The 13,157-nt window shown below is 43.1% G+C and overlaps 2 protein-coding genes across 3 annotated transcripts; both read left to right on the top strand.

Annotated features, from left to right (window-relative positions):
* Nucleotides 1–107: 107 nt before the first annotated feature.
* mcm7 (minichromosome maintenance complex component 7) lies at nucleotides 108–9,724 on the top strand. Of its 2 annotated transcripts, none has more exons than XM_041048808.1 (15): nucleotides 108–313; nucleotides 2,389–2,468; nucleotides 3,078–3,242; nucleotides 3,407–3,531; nucleotides 3,679–3,859; nucleotides 3,948–4,085; nucleotides 4,196–4,345; nucleotides 4,539–4,653; nucleotides 4,769–4,900; nucleotides 5,385–5,468; nucleotides 5,813–6,024; nucleotides 6,130–6,395; nucleotides 6,524–6,692; nucleotides 7,914–8,023; nucleotides 9,090–9,724. In XM_041048808.1, exons 1-15 carry the CDS (start codon nucleotides 283–285, stop codon nucleotides 9,313–9,315), a joined length of 2,184 nt encoding a protein of 727 aa, XP_040904742.1. In that variant the 5' UTR covers nucleotides 108–282; the 3' UTR covers nucleotides 9,316–9,724. The 2 variants fall into 2 exon arrangements, with proteins under 2 accessions (XP_040904742.1, XP_040904743.1); XM_041048809.1 differs by lacking the exon at nucleotides 108–313 and adding an exon at nucleotides 1,715–1,790.
* An 897-nt stretch (nucleotides 9,725–10,621) lies between these two features.
* Nucleotides 10,622–12,906, top strand: LOC121188128 (leucine-rich repeat extensin-like protein 3). Its single transcript, XM_041047702.1, has 5 exons — nucleotides 10,622–10,761; nucleotides 10,857–10,873; nucleotides 11,419–11,463; nucleotides 11,593–11,753; nucleotides 11,940–12,906. Exons 1-5 carry the CDS (start codon nucleotides 10,622–10,624, stop codon nucleotides 12,732–12,734), a joined length of 1,158 nt encoding a protein of 385 aa, XP_040903636.1. The 3' UTR covers nucleotides 12,735–12,906.
* Nucleotides 12,907–13,157: the final 251 nt, after the last annotated feature.

Raw genomic sequence — 13,157 nt, 5'->3', positions numbered from 1 at the left:
TTGTCGGGTCACGTGACGCATGATAGGCCGCAATTTTCGCGCCACCACGAAATCCCGCCTCCCCCTGCGGAAACAAGCGTCGTGATTGGCTGCTGGAGACGTCAGACTCGCGCCACTTCTTGCACCGCGACCGAGGAGAAACTCAAGCTGCGAGTGAATGAATACTGGTCTCCGGTGGAAGCGAAGTAACTAAACCGTGAATTTAGGCTGCACTTTTGTTTGTTATTGCCTTTTGGATTTTGGAAAGTGCGTTATCTCACCTGAGGGTCAGCGTCTGCGGCCATGGCTCGTAAGGATTATGCGGCAGAGAAAGGTAATGGGTTAACTTTCACAATAACGGCATGGCAGCAACAGGTTGGCCTTAGTGTTTAAACATTTAACTTAACGTGTTCTGTGAAAAGCTCTCAGAAAACGTAGTAAATGTTATCGGTGTAGCGCATTTGGTATTAATTCACAAAATTCTTTGTCTTTTTGCGGTCCAAAAAGTGTTATTCGTCTGATATTTCCTCCTCGTTTTCCTTGCTTACTTTGCTTAGACCACAATCTTGGAGGTAATGCATATTAGTGTGCATGTAAGTGTGTTCAGTAAACCGGGTATATGTACAAACTTCACGCTAGATAACTTATTAGGAACTAGTTTGGCATTGTGTGCGAGCCTGTTGACTACACTGTGACCCGGATGGATCCGCTTAAACAAAGGAGCAGGCGCCAGTTTGCAAGCACATGTCCAACAATTCCCAGTGATGAAACGGCGCAACATTAACGTAAATGTTCTCAAAACGCTTAACGTCAAGAAGTTACCCGGTGCTCTTCAGCATTTTCTTTCAACTTATAGCGACATAGCTTACCCGTTTTATTTACTTGTTTCGGGCGTTTTAAGCGTTCTCAAAGATATTCTACCTCTGAACATCCACTAAGTTCCTGCCCCAACCAACGTTAACGCTAACGCTAACTTAGCATGTTAGCCTGTTAGCTACCCTTCTGTATCTGACTGGTTGTCAGTCTCACGAGTTAAAGTGACATTTTGCATTTACACGTACTAACGGTTTTAATGAAATACCACCTGGCGAGTCCTCCTGGTGGTCTGATGCCTTGCTAAGTGGCACTTCGGAATCCTGGTTTATGTGAGGTTTCGGTCCACAACGGATTGAGATTGAACTGTATTTTGATGTTGTTCAGATAACGATATGCTTACGGTAACGTTTAGGCATCCCAACGTATATCTCTAATATTCAAACTCTTAGCAATGTTCCAGAGGTAACGAACGATAGGAGTGGAGATTAGTAACCAAGCGTAACCGTGGTTTGGTTTTCATCTTAGGTCCTTTAACTAATATGCCCGTGTGACAATTTATTTGGATATTTGTTGTGCCTCTTACTCGAAATCGAAACTTTACAATGACTTGAGTCATCTCCCAATCTGTGAATTCAATCGCTCCATCAAACTAACTGTTTAGAAGTTTTTGCTTTGCGCGTATCAACCGTCGGAAACCTTGACCGTTAAACGTTAAGTCGGCGACCTCGTACCGCTCAGTGCTTATGTTTAAAGACTGTGGCTGATTTCGACGGAGCTGTCAGTGTTCGACACAACTGAGCTAACCTAGGCTAACGTTAGAAGATGGCTGGCCGTGCTGTGAAAACAACAGCCAGGATTATTTTTAAGAGCGGAGGGATCGCGGAGGGATATCGGAGTGACGAGGCACAAAAGCCATGTGCTGCTTTGTTTACAATAACATCCTCGAAGAGAGAAATAATAAACCACAGCTGCAGATTTTCTGCTACAGCGTCAAAGTAAGTGTGGTATTTTAATTGTCGTGTTTGTGCTAGTTTCGATTCTTGTAACGTAGAATTGAATATTGTTAGTAGTTGTGGCTCTTTCGAGAAGTGAGGGATATTTTCCCTAAAAAAAAAAATGGACACTGAACTGAGCGCGCCTGTTGTTGTATTTACATTCTTACCCTGAAGCGATCTGCTGCGTATCGTCAGTTATTTCACTCTTAAACTGTGATAGTAGGGATACTCGAAGGGAATTTGGTTCATGCAGTACATCAGTGGCAGTTTGAGCTTTACTGTAGGCAATAGTGACTCATCGAGATTACAGGATGCCATGTTACTCAACAAAGGGGGTCGTCGCAGGACAACAATTTAGCTCCCAGTCTGTAGGCCCACCGGTGGTGGTGGTGTTGATCAACATTTCAACAGCTTTTAAACTTAGAAAGCTTCTTTAGTGTTTAAACAAATGAAGAGGTAACATCAGTAAACAATGAATTCTTTGTGTACACATATAGCTAACAAACAATCTCCACCTAGTGTGGAGAGTGGATGTGGCCTGTGTTTTTTTTCTTTCTGTTGTGAAATAAAGCTAAAGGTGCTTCTGTTTGTTTTGCAGAAAAATGCAAAAGGTTCCTGCAGGAGTTTTACACAGAGGATGACAATGGGAAGAAGGTGTTCAAATATGGAGCTCAGCTTGTAAGTAGTAAATAAAATGGGCGTAGCTTTCAGAGTTGACTGTTTTGGCTCTCACTTGGATGGTTGTTGATTGACATTATTGCTCTAAACTGAATAAATTTGATGGAAAAAGTGCTGATGTATGGTGAACTGCTGAGTTTTCTTTTGTCCTCTTGCACTGTATTTTTGTTTTCTTTGACATAATTTATCCAAGTCCCTTTGAACAGTAATTAATATCAGTTTTTGTTCAAGCTAATACCTTCAAATCTAAAGACTGAAGTGCCTGTTCTTTGAAAAAACAATTAATTGTTGGTACAAAATGAATCAGCATTTTGATTGGGGGGTTCACACAAAAATTGATCATTTGAGTTTAAGAGTGGTGCCACTGACAGCAGAACACTGTATATACTTAATGTAAATACTGTATGCAAGGCAGAAAATGCCCTTGTGTTCGCATGCAGGCCATTGTACTCAGGTTAGATTATAAAATTGTATCTGCATGTATTGTCGCAGCTTGTCCAAGTTGGTGAAAGTGTAGAGGTGCCATTGTTGTGTTATTGAGCAGTGTCTCTGCTGTCAAGGGCATGTGATTGTTAAGTGACTCGTCTAATTACTTGTCTGTGTGTACAGGTGGCGCTGGCCCACAGGGAGCAGGTGTCTCTCTTTGTGGAGCTGGACGATTTGGCCGAGGAGGACCCCGAACTGGTTGAGAGCATCTGTGAGAATGCCAAACGCTACACAGGCCTGTTTGCTGATGCTGTTCACGAGCTGCTACCAGAGTACAAAGAAAGAGATGTATGTATACTTGCACAGTTGATCCTGTATGGGGTTTAAACAGTCAATGCATTTTTTCCCCCAAAGTTTTCTAGTAATTTTGAAACGGAAACTAATTTTGCATTAATGCACCCTTTACACACCTGTTTATTAAAATGAAAATGCACACACGCTTTTGTATCCAGATTGTGGCCAAAGATTCCCTGGACGTGTACATTGAACACAGGCTGATGATGGAACAGAGGGGTCGTGACCCTGCAGACACTCGAGACCCTCGTAACCAATACCCACCTGAACTCATGAGGAGATTGTAAGTTGAATCAGGTTCAAAATTGAATTTTTATTTTAACACATTTTGGATATTCAGTAGTTCCAGTTGGAGTATTTAACTTATTTTCTGTCTTTCAGAATTCAGATGTTATAGTATTTTATATTATGGTATTTCTTCCATCCACAGTGAGCTGTACTTTAAGCCTCCCACCACAGCTAAACCTAAAGTGGTGCGTGATGTACGAGCTGATAGCATCGGGCACCTGGTGACAGTTCGAGGCATAGTGACCCGTGCCACTGAGGTCAAGCCAATGATGGCTGTGGCTACTTATACATGTGACCAGTGTGGTGCGGAGACCTATCAACCAGTAAGATTGGTTTAACTCCTACAATCATTTACATGCTGTGACCAGATTCAGAATGCTCAGGTATCCCTCATAATGCCTTGTCTTTCAGATCCAGTCTCCCTCCTTCATGCCCCTCGTCATGTGTCCCAGCCAAGAATGTGTCACCAACAAATCTGGAGGTCGTCTCTACCTGCAGACCAGAGGCTCCAAATTTGTCAAATTCCAGGAGCTGCGTATTCAAGAGCATGTACGGAACAAAATACAATAAAATACTAACTTGTCACCTTAAATAGAATTGAAATAATGTGACAGAGCAAGTTCTTGTTTTCTCATCAGTTTATTCTCTCATCTTTATAGAGTGATCAGGTGCCTGTTGGTAATATTCCAAGGAGCATGTCGGTGTACGCCCGAGGAGAAAACACACGTCTTGCCCAACCAGGAGACCATGTAGCCATCACAGGGGTGTTCCTCCCTCTTCTGCGCACAGGCTTCAATCAGGCTGTTCAGGTAGGTGACTTTTGACCTGAACTTTGAATGATTTGTGTCACCCCAGACTGCACAACATCCATAATTACAGAGGGGACTTTAGGGGTTACAGTTTTCAGGAAGAATACATGAGTTATGTCTAAGGTACCAAAATACACTTCTATTCAAAAACGCACCCTCCATCCATATTAATGTCCTGTTTTGGTTGTTTTAGGGTCTTCTGTCTGAAACTTACCTGGAGGCCCACAGCATCACACTCATGAACAAGACAGAGGACGACGAGCTTGGCAACGAGGAGCTGACTGATGAGGAGCTGCGTAGCATCACAGGTAGGGGTCTGTGTGGGTGATGCAACTACATTAGCCCACATGAATGCCAAACCTGTCAATGCACAGAATTGTCTCACTCTTTTGGCATCCAGAGTGACTGTATTCTCTGTTGCAGATGAAGGATTTTATGAGAAACTAGCTGGCTCGATAGCACCAGAGATCTATGGACATGAAGATGTGAAAAAGGCTCTTCTGCTGCTGCTGGTTGGAGGAGTGGAGCAGGCGCCTAAAGGCATGAAAATCAGAGGTGAGCACTGGCATGAGCCCCTCAACAACTTAACCTTTAGACAGTCAGTTTGGGACTGTGTATCTCAGAGGGAAATAAAAGCTGTCCAAGTTGCAAATCATTACCAATCAGAACAAAAAAAAATGATACTGTTGATTGTGTCCCTTGGAATATTCCCTAACTCCTGATCGGGCAGGGCAGCAATTTATTATGTAAAATTTCACATAATCATATCATGAAAAATTCTTGTACCTTGTTACAGTGAGTAGAGTTTTTATACTTAACCCAAATCTGTCAACAGTGAATTTTCTTAAATGCTTTAAAATGTGTTTATTAAATGAGCAAAGCACATTTTTAAAATGGGATAAACAGGTGTTTCATTTTTTGCCATATTAATTCTGTTTAATAAATATTATTCAGATAACAAGGAAACGGCTCAAACAAGCCCTTATGAAATCTTGAAAAAACTGCAACACTCTTCCTGTTTTGGCTCTTCTTCCTTAAGGCAACATAAACATCTGCCTGATGGGAGACCCAGGAGTCGCCAAGTCCCAGCTGCTGTCCTACATTGACCGTCTGGCTCCTCGAAGTGAGTACAGTCCTGTTTGTTGGAGTGAAAGTCCTGCATCTGGTTAAATATTTTATCTATTAAGGCATTTTCTTTCCAGTAGGGCTTACATGGTAAAACATTAACTTTTAATGTGTTGGTCTGACTGAGGAAGAGTAAAGACTTTTTTTATACCAAGTTTTAGACACTAGAATGACTTGGAAACTACAAAGTAGCCAAAATTATAATTTCTACTTAGACAACATGATACTCGAATCTGAATATCTTTAGTTTGGTAAAACCTGTTTGTGTGCATTTTAACAAAGTGTATATCATTTCAACCAGGTCTCATTCGATCACTTTCTCTTGTCTCCTGTGGCTGTCAGGCCAGTACACAACAGGTCGTGGATCATCTGGTGTCGGTCTGACTGCGGCAGTGATGCGTGACCCCCTGACTGGAGAAATGACCCTGGAAGGTGGGGCCCTGGTGCTGGCTGACCTGGGCATCTGCTGTATTGATGAGTTTGACAAGATGGCTGATGCTGACCGCACAGCTATCCACGAGGTGATGGAACAGCAGACTATCTCCATTGCAAAGGTAAAGGAAAGCATAGTCACAGCTGGCTGCTGAATTATACTAATTATTGATAGGTTGAAAGGTAACGTTTGTGAAATGCATGTTGACTGATTCTCTCCTTCCCAGGCGGGCATCATGACCTCCCTCAACGCCCGTTGCTCCATTCTAGCCGCAGCCAACCCCGCCTACGGCCGCTACAATCCCAGGAAGACCATTGAGCAAAACATTCAGCTGCCGGCAGCTCTGCTCTCCCGTTTTGACCTGCTCTGGCTGATCCAGGACAAGCCGGATGCAGATGCTGACCTGCGTCTGGCCCAGCACATCACCTACGTCCACCAGCATTCCCGCCAGCCACCCACTCACTTCACTCCCATCGACATGAAGCTGATGAGGTGACTATGATCTACATTATGTTTCAAAATGGTTTTCAAGTTTACTGGCATGTTAAAAGAAACAAAAGAGGGATGAGTTTTAACAGTATATTGTCAAACCTTGAAACTGGGTTGTAATTCCCCTTCAGACGTTACATCTCCCTGTGCAAGAAGCGGCAGCCTGTGGTGCCCGAGTCGCTGGCTGATTACATCACTGCTGCTTACGTGGAGATGAGGAAAGAGGCACGAGTCAGCAAAGACACCACCTTTACCTCTGCCCGTACCCTCCTCTCCATCCTCCGTCTGTCCACTGCCCTGGTGAGAACTGCACCTCCCCTCCAGCCTGCTGTAGTTTAAACTGGAAACTTTTACAAGCCACTGGCAGGATTTTAACTCTGCAGCAGGTCAATAATGTTGTTAGAAACTCGCTTCCTTTAAATCCCTGCTTTTAAGTGGAACATAATTGATTTCTCATAACGTCTGAGGTTTGTTTTTTAACTTGTTTTGAATTGATACAATAACATTGAAAGGTCCCAAAATATGCGTTGTTGGATTAATGTTTAATTGCAGTTATGGTAGAAATTGTAATAGAGTTAAAGTGTTTCCATTCCTCGGTCTGCCTTCATCAATAGTCCAGTGTGTGATAAAGTGCTTACAGTGCAGGTAGTGATGATAACCTGGCCTACTGCAGTGTGAGCACTTCTTTCCCACGCTGGACAGAAACTCTCCAGTCTGCCAAACACTGAAGATACGGTCATGTTTCCCCAGTGACTCGGCCATCTCAGAACTATTTTGTGCTTTAGTCTTAAGTGCTTTAATGGAAGAATTGGAAGAAAAAAGCTAATACTTAATAAACTGTTGTGGTCTTGGCCTCTGGGTGCCAAAAGTGCTGTTTGTGCAGGTAGCAGTCATCCACCTACTGCAAAACCAGCACTTCAGGCAGACAGTTCGGCAGTGTACTCCATACAGATTTCCACAAGGGGGCAAACTGCTGACATAACCACGCCTGTGTGAAGGAAACTGCTTGAATTGTAATGTTGACTATACATCACAGCTGGACTCTGCGTTTGGCCTAATGCTTCATAACCCTGCAGAGATCCTGCAAGAAGTCTTTCTGATCCTGGCCAGCTTTGCAGGGTGGGCAGTCAGCTTGTGTGCATTAGGTGCAGCTGTGCAAACCCATGCAAAACTGATCATGGCCAGAGCTGTCATCAGTATGTTCTACATAAGAACCTGATCTCCTAGGTATCAATAATGTTTGTTGTGTTTTTTTTGTTTTTTTCTTTTTCTTTTTTTTTTTGTCTCCAAGCTTTCAGCCTGTAGAGAGACTAGCTGGTGTTGAGAGGCGGAGACTTGGGCAATTGCCGACCATCCCAGAGGGCATTGCACTTGTCTCGGTCTGACAGTGCCGGCACAGCGCAACCTACGTAATCAAGATGGATCTGCTGTCAGGCTAAATTTTCCAGTGAATGTATTTTTTTATTATTTTTTTTTTCTTCTCAATAACAGTCCATGCTCTTTCCCTTTCGTTTCCTTCAGGCTCGTCTTCGCATGATGGACACTGTGGAGAAGGAGGACGTCAATGAGGCAATGAGACTGATGGAGATGTCAAAAGACTCGCTACAAGCCGACAAGTCCAGCAACACGAGGTTAGTGTTAACACTGGGACCTCAGATTCGTTTTAATGATAACATTAAGTCAGCACCAACTCCACATAACACAATTGACCGGATGTCGTCTGACGTAAAATCTGCTTTATGAGCCTCTCGTATACCTGTAACAGTAGCTGCATATCCTGGAGGAAGCCGTAAAGCTTCTCTGGGTTTTTATGGAGCTCTGTTCACACGGCAGCGTGTTCACCGAAGCAGGCGTCAAGACTAGTGACGTGTTCACACCCCTTTACCATAAACTGATTTCTGGGCAGGCAGCTTGAAAACTTCCAGGAGGCTTTTTATAACAACTGGAGGAGGGGAAAAGAGCCATGTTTCTACTTTTAACATCAGAGGGATCTGAGGCCAATAAAATCTTGCATCCATATGCATGGAAGAAATAGTTTGACATTTTCGTGCCAGTAGTTAGAGGAGAACATTGATTTCACCATCCAGGACACGGTTAAGCAGACCTTTATACTTTGTCTGAACTGCGTGTCGGTTGGTCCTTTCGCCTCTGAATCTTCCCTCACACCTTTCTGACATCGGATTGTGGAGGTCTGTGTCCAACCATTTCTGTAAATGTTCTGAAAGCAACGATCCAACATTGACATCCTCTTCATACCATCAGTGATCATCTGTGCAGAGGTGAGAAAGTATGCTGGGGTTTGAACTACTCTCTCTAGTTTTCTTGTTGCACATCTATTTGTGGCACTTTAACTGTGAACAATCTAGTGAAACACCATCATCTTTATCATCGTCGTCTGAAAATGTGCACAGTCTCCCCAGTTTTTAAACAGTATCACGTCTACCCATCACAAAATCCACCTACTCAGAAGTTCATTGATTAACATTTCTTTTAACATCTTATTAGTTTAATATGTACCATAAAAATTGGCATAAATTGTAATTATTTCCCAAAATGTCAAACTAGTCCCTTTGTTTTGCTTTGTTTTTTTTAATAAGCACATTCACTTTGTACAGGTTCCATTTTATTTTTTGACACTGTCAATTAGGAGTTCTCTTCTGGGATTTAAAAGTCTGAATTATCATTCTTCCTGTACAGGACTCAGCGTCCAGCCGACGTCATCTTCTCTCTGGTTCGTGAGCTCGCCACAGAGGGCGTTGTAGGCCGCGGTGGCGCCGGTGGGGTGGTCCGCATGGGTGAGGCGGAGCAGCGTTGCGTCTCTCGTGGCTTCACCCCCGCCCAGTTCCAGGAGGCCTTGGAGGAATACGAGGAACTGAACGTGTGGCAGGTCAACCAGGCCCGTACCCGCATCACCTTCGTCTGAAGATCCCAGAACATGTCTTTATGCACGCTGTATTTCAGCCACCTGAGGGGAAAACTCTTTATTGCCGGTTTTCTACAGACTTATATTGGGGCTCTTTATTTTGCCTCCTCCAGCATTTTGTAACACAAGTCAAGCATAACCTGGACATTTTTTAAGCATGACTATTTCGCAAGAATTCCTGCTGTTGGAGATCCATAGCTTTTTATGTATAAGGTTCCTGTTCACCGGTAAATCGCTTGTAAATATGTGTCAGAACTTGATATTGTGGTGTTCTATCTGCAGTTTAAAGCTTCCAGCTGAAATGAAACGTTTCTGTACATTTTATACTTTGTAAGGCAAATTAGACAAGATAAATTAACATTGAGCCTTGTATTGTGACAATAGTTATAATAAATTGATGGTTCAATAATGTGCTGTATTTGGTTCATTTTATGTCTTGTGTGCTCATGAAATGGGAGGAAAAAGTGTGTCACAATCACTTCAACACCTGGTTTGTTACAAGAGCAGCTTTGCTGACATAATTGCTGCTTTCAGTAACACTTTCACGTCTAACTTGTAAAACGTGCTAACAGTTTGCAACCAACGATTATTTTTGTTATCGTTTAACCTGTAAAATTGTCAATAATGCCCTTTGGAGATACTTAAATCTATGCAACATCATAGTGTATCACAACTGAGAGTCATGTAGTTAAAAAGCCAAAGTTATATATTTGTCTTGTGTCTGTAAGAAATGGTTTCAGTAACTCAGGTGATTCTGTGTCATGTCAGTGCTACTAAAATGTTTTGTCAAACATTTTAGTAACACTGACAAAAAGAAAACTGCTTGTTGTAAATGTATTATATGCTACCAGGCCACACCAGGCTGTTTCGCATGGGTAAAAAAAAGTTTTCAAGTTGAATGGGAACCCTGGGGCTGTGCTTTAACGCAGCAAACGGATAGTAATTGTATGACATCCTATGTTTTGTATGACAGTATCCTGTAAGAATGCAGTCTGATTGTAATAATAACCTTGCCAAGACAAAAAAAGAAAGCAGCTTCCTTTTTTCTCCTGAGTTGATAGGCATCTTTCCAGTCACAGAACAGTTAGAAAAGCAGGTGTTCTCTGGGTAAAAAAATAACCACCTTTAGGAGCCAAGAGCATTTTAGAAATCTTGTAACAGCTCATTATAAAGTTACGTTTGGGGCTGTTCGGGTTGTCGTCTGTGATTTTGTAGTGTTTTTTTTGGCTGAGATATTCTGTTAGTAGGCAGCATTTTCCCCACGGTTGCAGTTGTCCCAGCAGGTGATGCTTTCCTTCTAGACTTAATGGGGAGTTTCCATTTGAAGTCTGCTCGCTTTATGGCTTTGCTGCTAAAGTCCAGGGGCTTTTTATTCTTAATTGGCGCCAAAGGCCCCATATTAAATGGTATTAAAGAGAGAGGCGGGGACAAGAGTTTGGTCTCAAAGTCGGTAAATTCCTATTGGACAGGAGATAATATTTCAGCATGACTGACGTGGGAGATCTGTATTTAACCCACCCAGCCCTGTTCGTCCCTTGAAGACAACCTCCTGAGCCAGGTAAGTGAAACATGGACTGATGTGACTGTGGTGTTTGCAGTGTTGGATCATTCAACTAGAAACAGGATATTATTTAGTTACATGGTAGAACTTTGTCTTTTGTAGCTTTTTTTGATTATATTTCATAGTGTCATGGTAGGATAATCGGTTTACCTGAAGACATTATGTGTATACTGCGAATCTCCTACACAGCATCCATTTCTTGAAGAAAAGGGTCCAAGATTTTGTCTATGTACCACTTAAAATGTGTCTTTTTTTGTGAACAGTTGTGTATTAATATTGTAAAATTACTTTGTGAAAGCTAACAATTTATATTTTAATAATAACAGCAATGAGTTTGTGTGAACTGTACTTCTTTTCTCAAATGAAGCATACTGCGTCTTGCAGGGGTTCAAGATGATTTCTACACTATGGCTGGGGCTGGCTCTCTGCTGTCTAATGTTGCTCCCAGGTCTGTTATGATTCTTTATTATGCAACTGCTAAAACATTAATGTCTTTTTTTTTCTGATTTAACATTCAACAAATGATCTGTTTCCTCTTCCAGGACTCCTGGAAGCCAAATCATTACTGAATGCCATCAAGCAGGAAGGTAACTGCAAACCTTAAATCACTTTTCAGTTAAAAATCAAACTCACTCTGTCCAGCTGTTTAACAGTACTGTGCTTTAAGCATTTTTTTTTTTACAGGACTGAAAAGTTATTGACTCTTCTTTCAACAGAAATGGTTCCTGTCAGTCATGTTAATATCGACTCAGAGAAAGCAAACGACTTCCTGACTCACTCCAGACCAAAGCGTAATGTGGACCCTAGATGGTACAGAGGAAACCCAGACTTCCAGGCTTATTACAGATACTACAGCAGCATCGGACACACCGAGGGGGTAAGACCAACACTCTGGGGAAAAGAAACAAAAAAAAAAACAGGCTACTTTTAAAGGTATGAGGTTCATGAGTAGATAAATGTGCACATTCTCATTCTAGGTGACACCCTTGACCTTCATACCTCTATAACTTCTAAGTAGGCTTTCCCTTTAGCTTCATTCTTCTGTGTTTGCTCCACTTCTCAGCTCTATGAGATCGACAAACTGCGGATGCTCTACCAGCAGATGAGGTACCTGGAGCACACCTATGGCCCCAATGCCTCCTATTTCCAGAGTAAACTGGGGGTGCCAGTGATCATGTGTGACCCAGCTACAGACAAGAGGTGCAAAGTTGCTCCTCCTCCACCTCCAATGAAAGGGGTCCCAAAGCCCACAGAGCCCCCAGCGACCACTCCTCCTCTTCCTGCTGCTCCATCCATTTCCCAGGCTGATGTGCTATACCTGTGCAACAGCAAGGACCCCCTCTGCAAGCCCCACATTGTCTACATGCCCACCGGTGCTGTGCCCGTACTCTGCGACCCCCGCTACCACCCCCACTGCACCCCTCAGAAGGCTGCACCAGCCCCTGTGGCAGTGCCTCAACCTCCTCCACCTCCACCAAAGAAGTCCGCCCCACCTCCACCTCCACCAGTTCTCGTCAAGAAGTCTCCCCCTGCCCCCATCCGCACCTTCAAGGGCATGGAGTACGACTGTGATCCCTACTGGGACCCCGACTGCCTGATTGACCACCCTCCCAGACCTATCAAAGGGAAGGTTGTGGTACCACCACCACCACCACCACCCCCTCCTGTAGAGGAGAAGGAGGAACCTGTAGAGGAGCCTGCGCCTCCTGCACCCATGGAGAAGAAATTAACCCTCTACCCTTACCCGTACTACTACCCTATGCCCTACGACCCCAGGGATGATCTGTATGACCCTGTCCGCTTCAAGTACCCAGAGCCTGTTGATGCTGCCGATGAGCCTGTGGAGGACAGTCAGTAAGACATCCAGGATGTGTCTCTGTGTAAACACACACAGTGTTTCTCTGTAGACACACAAGACTTTGATTACAGTACACTTGCTTGCCTGCAAGTGTACTGTAACAGAAAACAGCCTGTACTAAAGCATTGATGAGTTGCAATGTTTGTTTAAACCTTATTGACAACTTAATGTATTTACCATCACTGTCAGCATGTAATGCAAATGAGTAATAACACAATAAAATGTGACAAAACAGTTTCTCATCAGCGAAGGAGTAGAACTTTGACTTTATACTTTTAAAAAGGTGCAACAATACACAAAGAAGAAAATGTTTGCTCCTTCCATTGCCACATGGTAAGAGCAGACTAGTAAAGCCAATTTACAGGCAGGGGGGTCATTATGTTTAGTTCATATAAATGCTGACTCCTGTTAGACCTCCAACTC

This window comes from Toxotes jaculatrix, chromosome 10, assembly GCF_017976425.1.
Source record: "Toxotes jaculatrix isolate fToxJac2 chromosome 10, fToxJac2.pri, whole genome shotgun sequence".
Lineage (NCBI taxonomy): Eukaryota > Metazoa > Chordata > Actinopteri > Toxotidae > Toxotes > Toxotes jaculatrix.
This window is presented reverse-complemented; position numbering and strand designations above follow the sequence as displayed.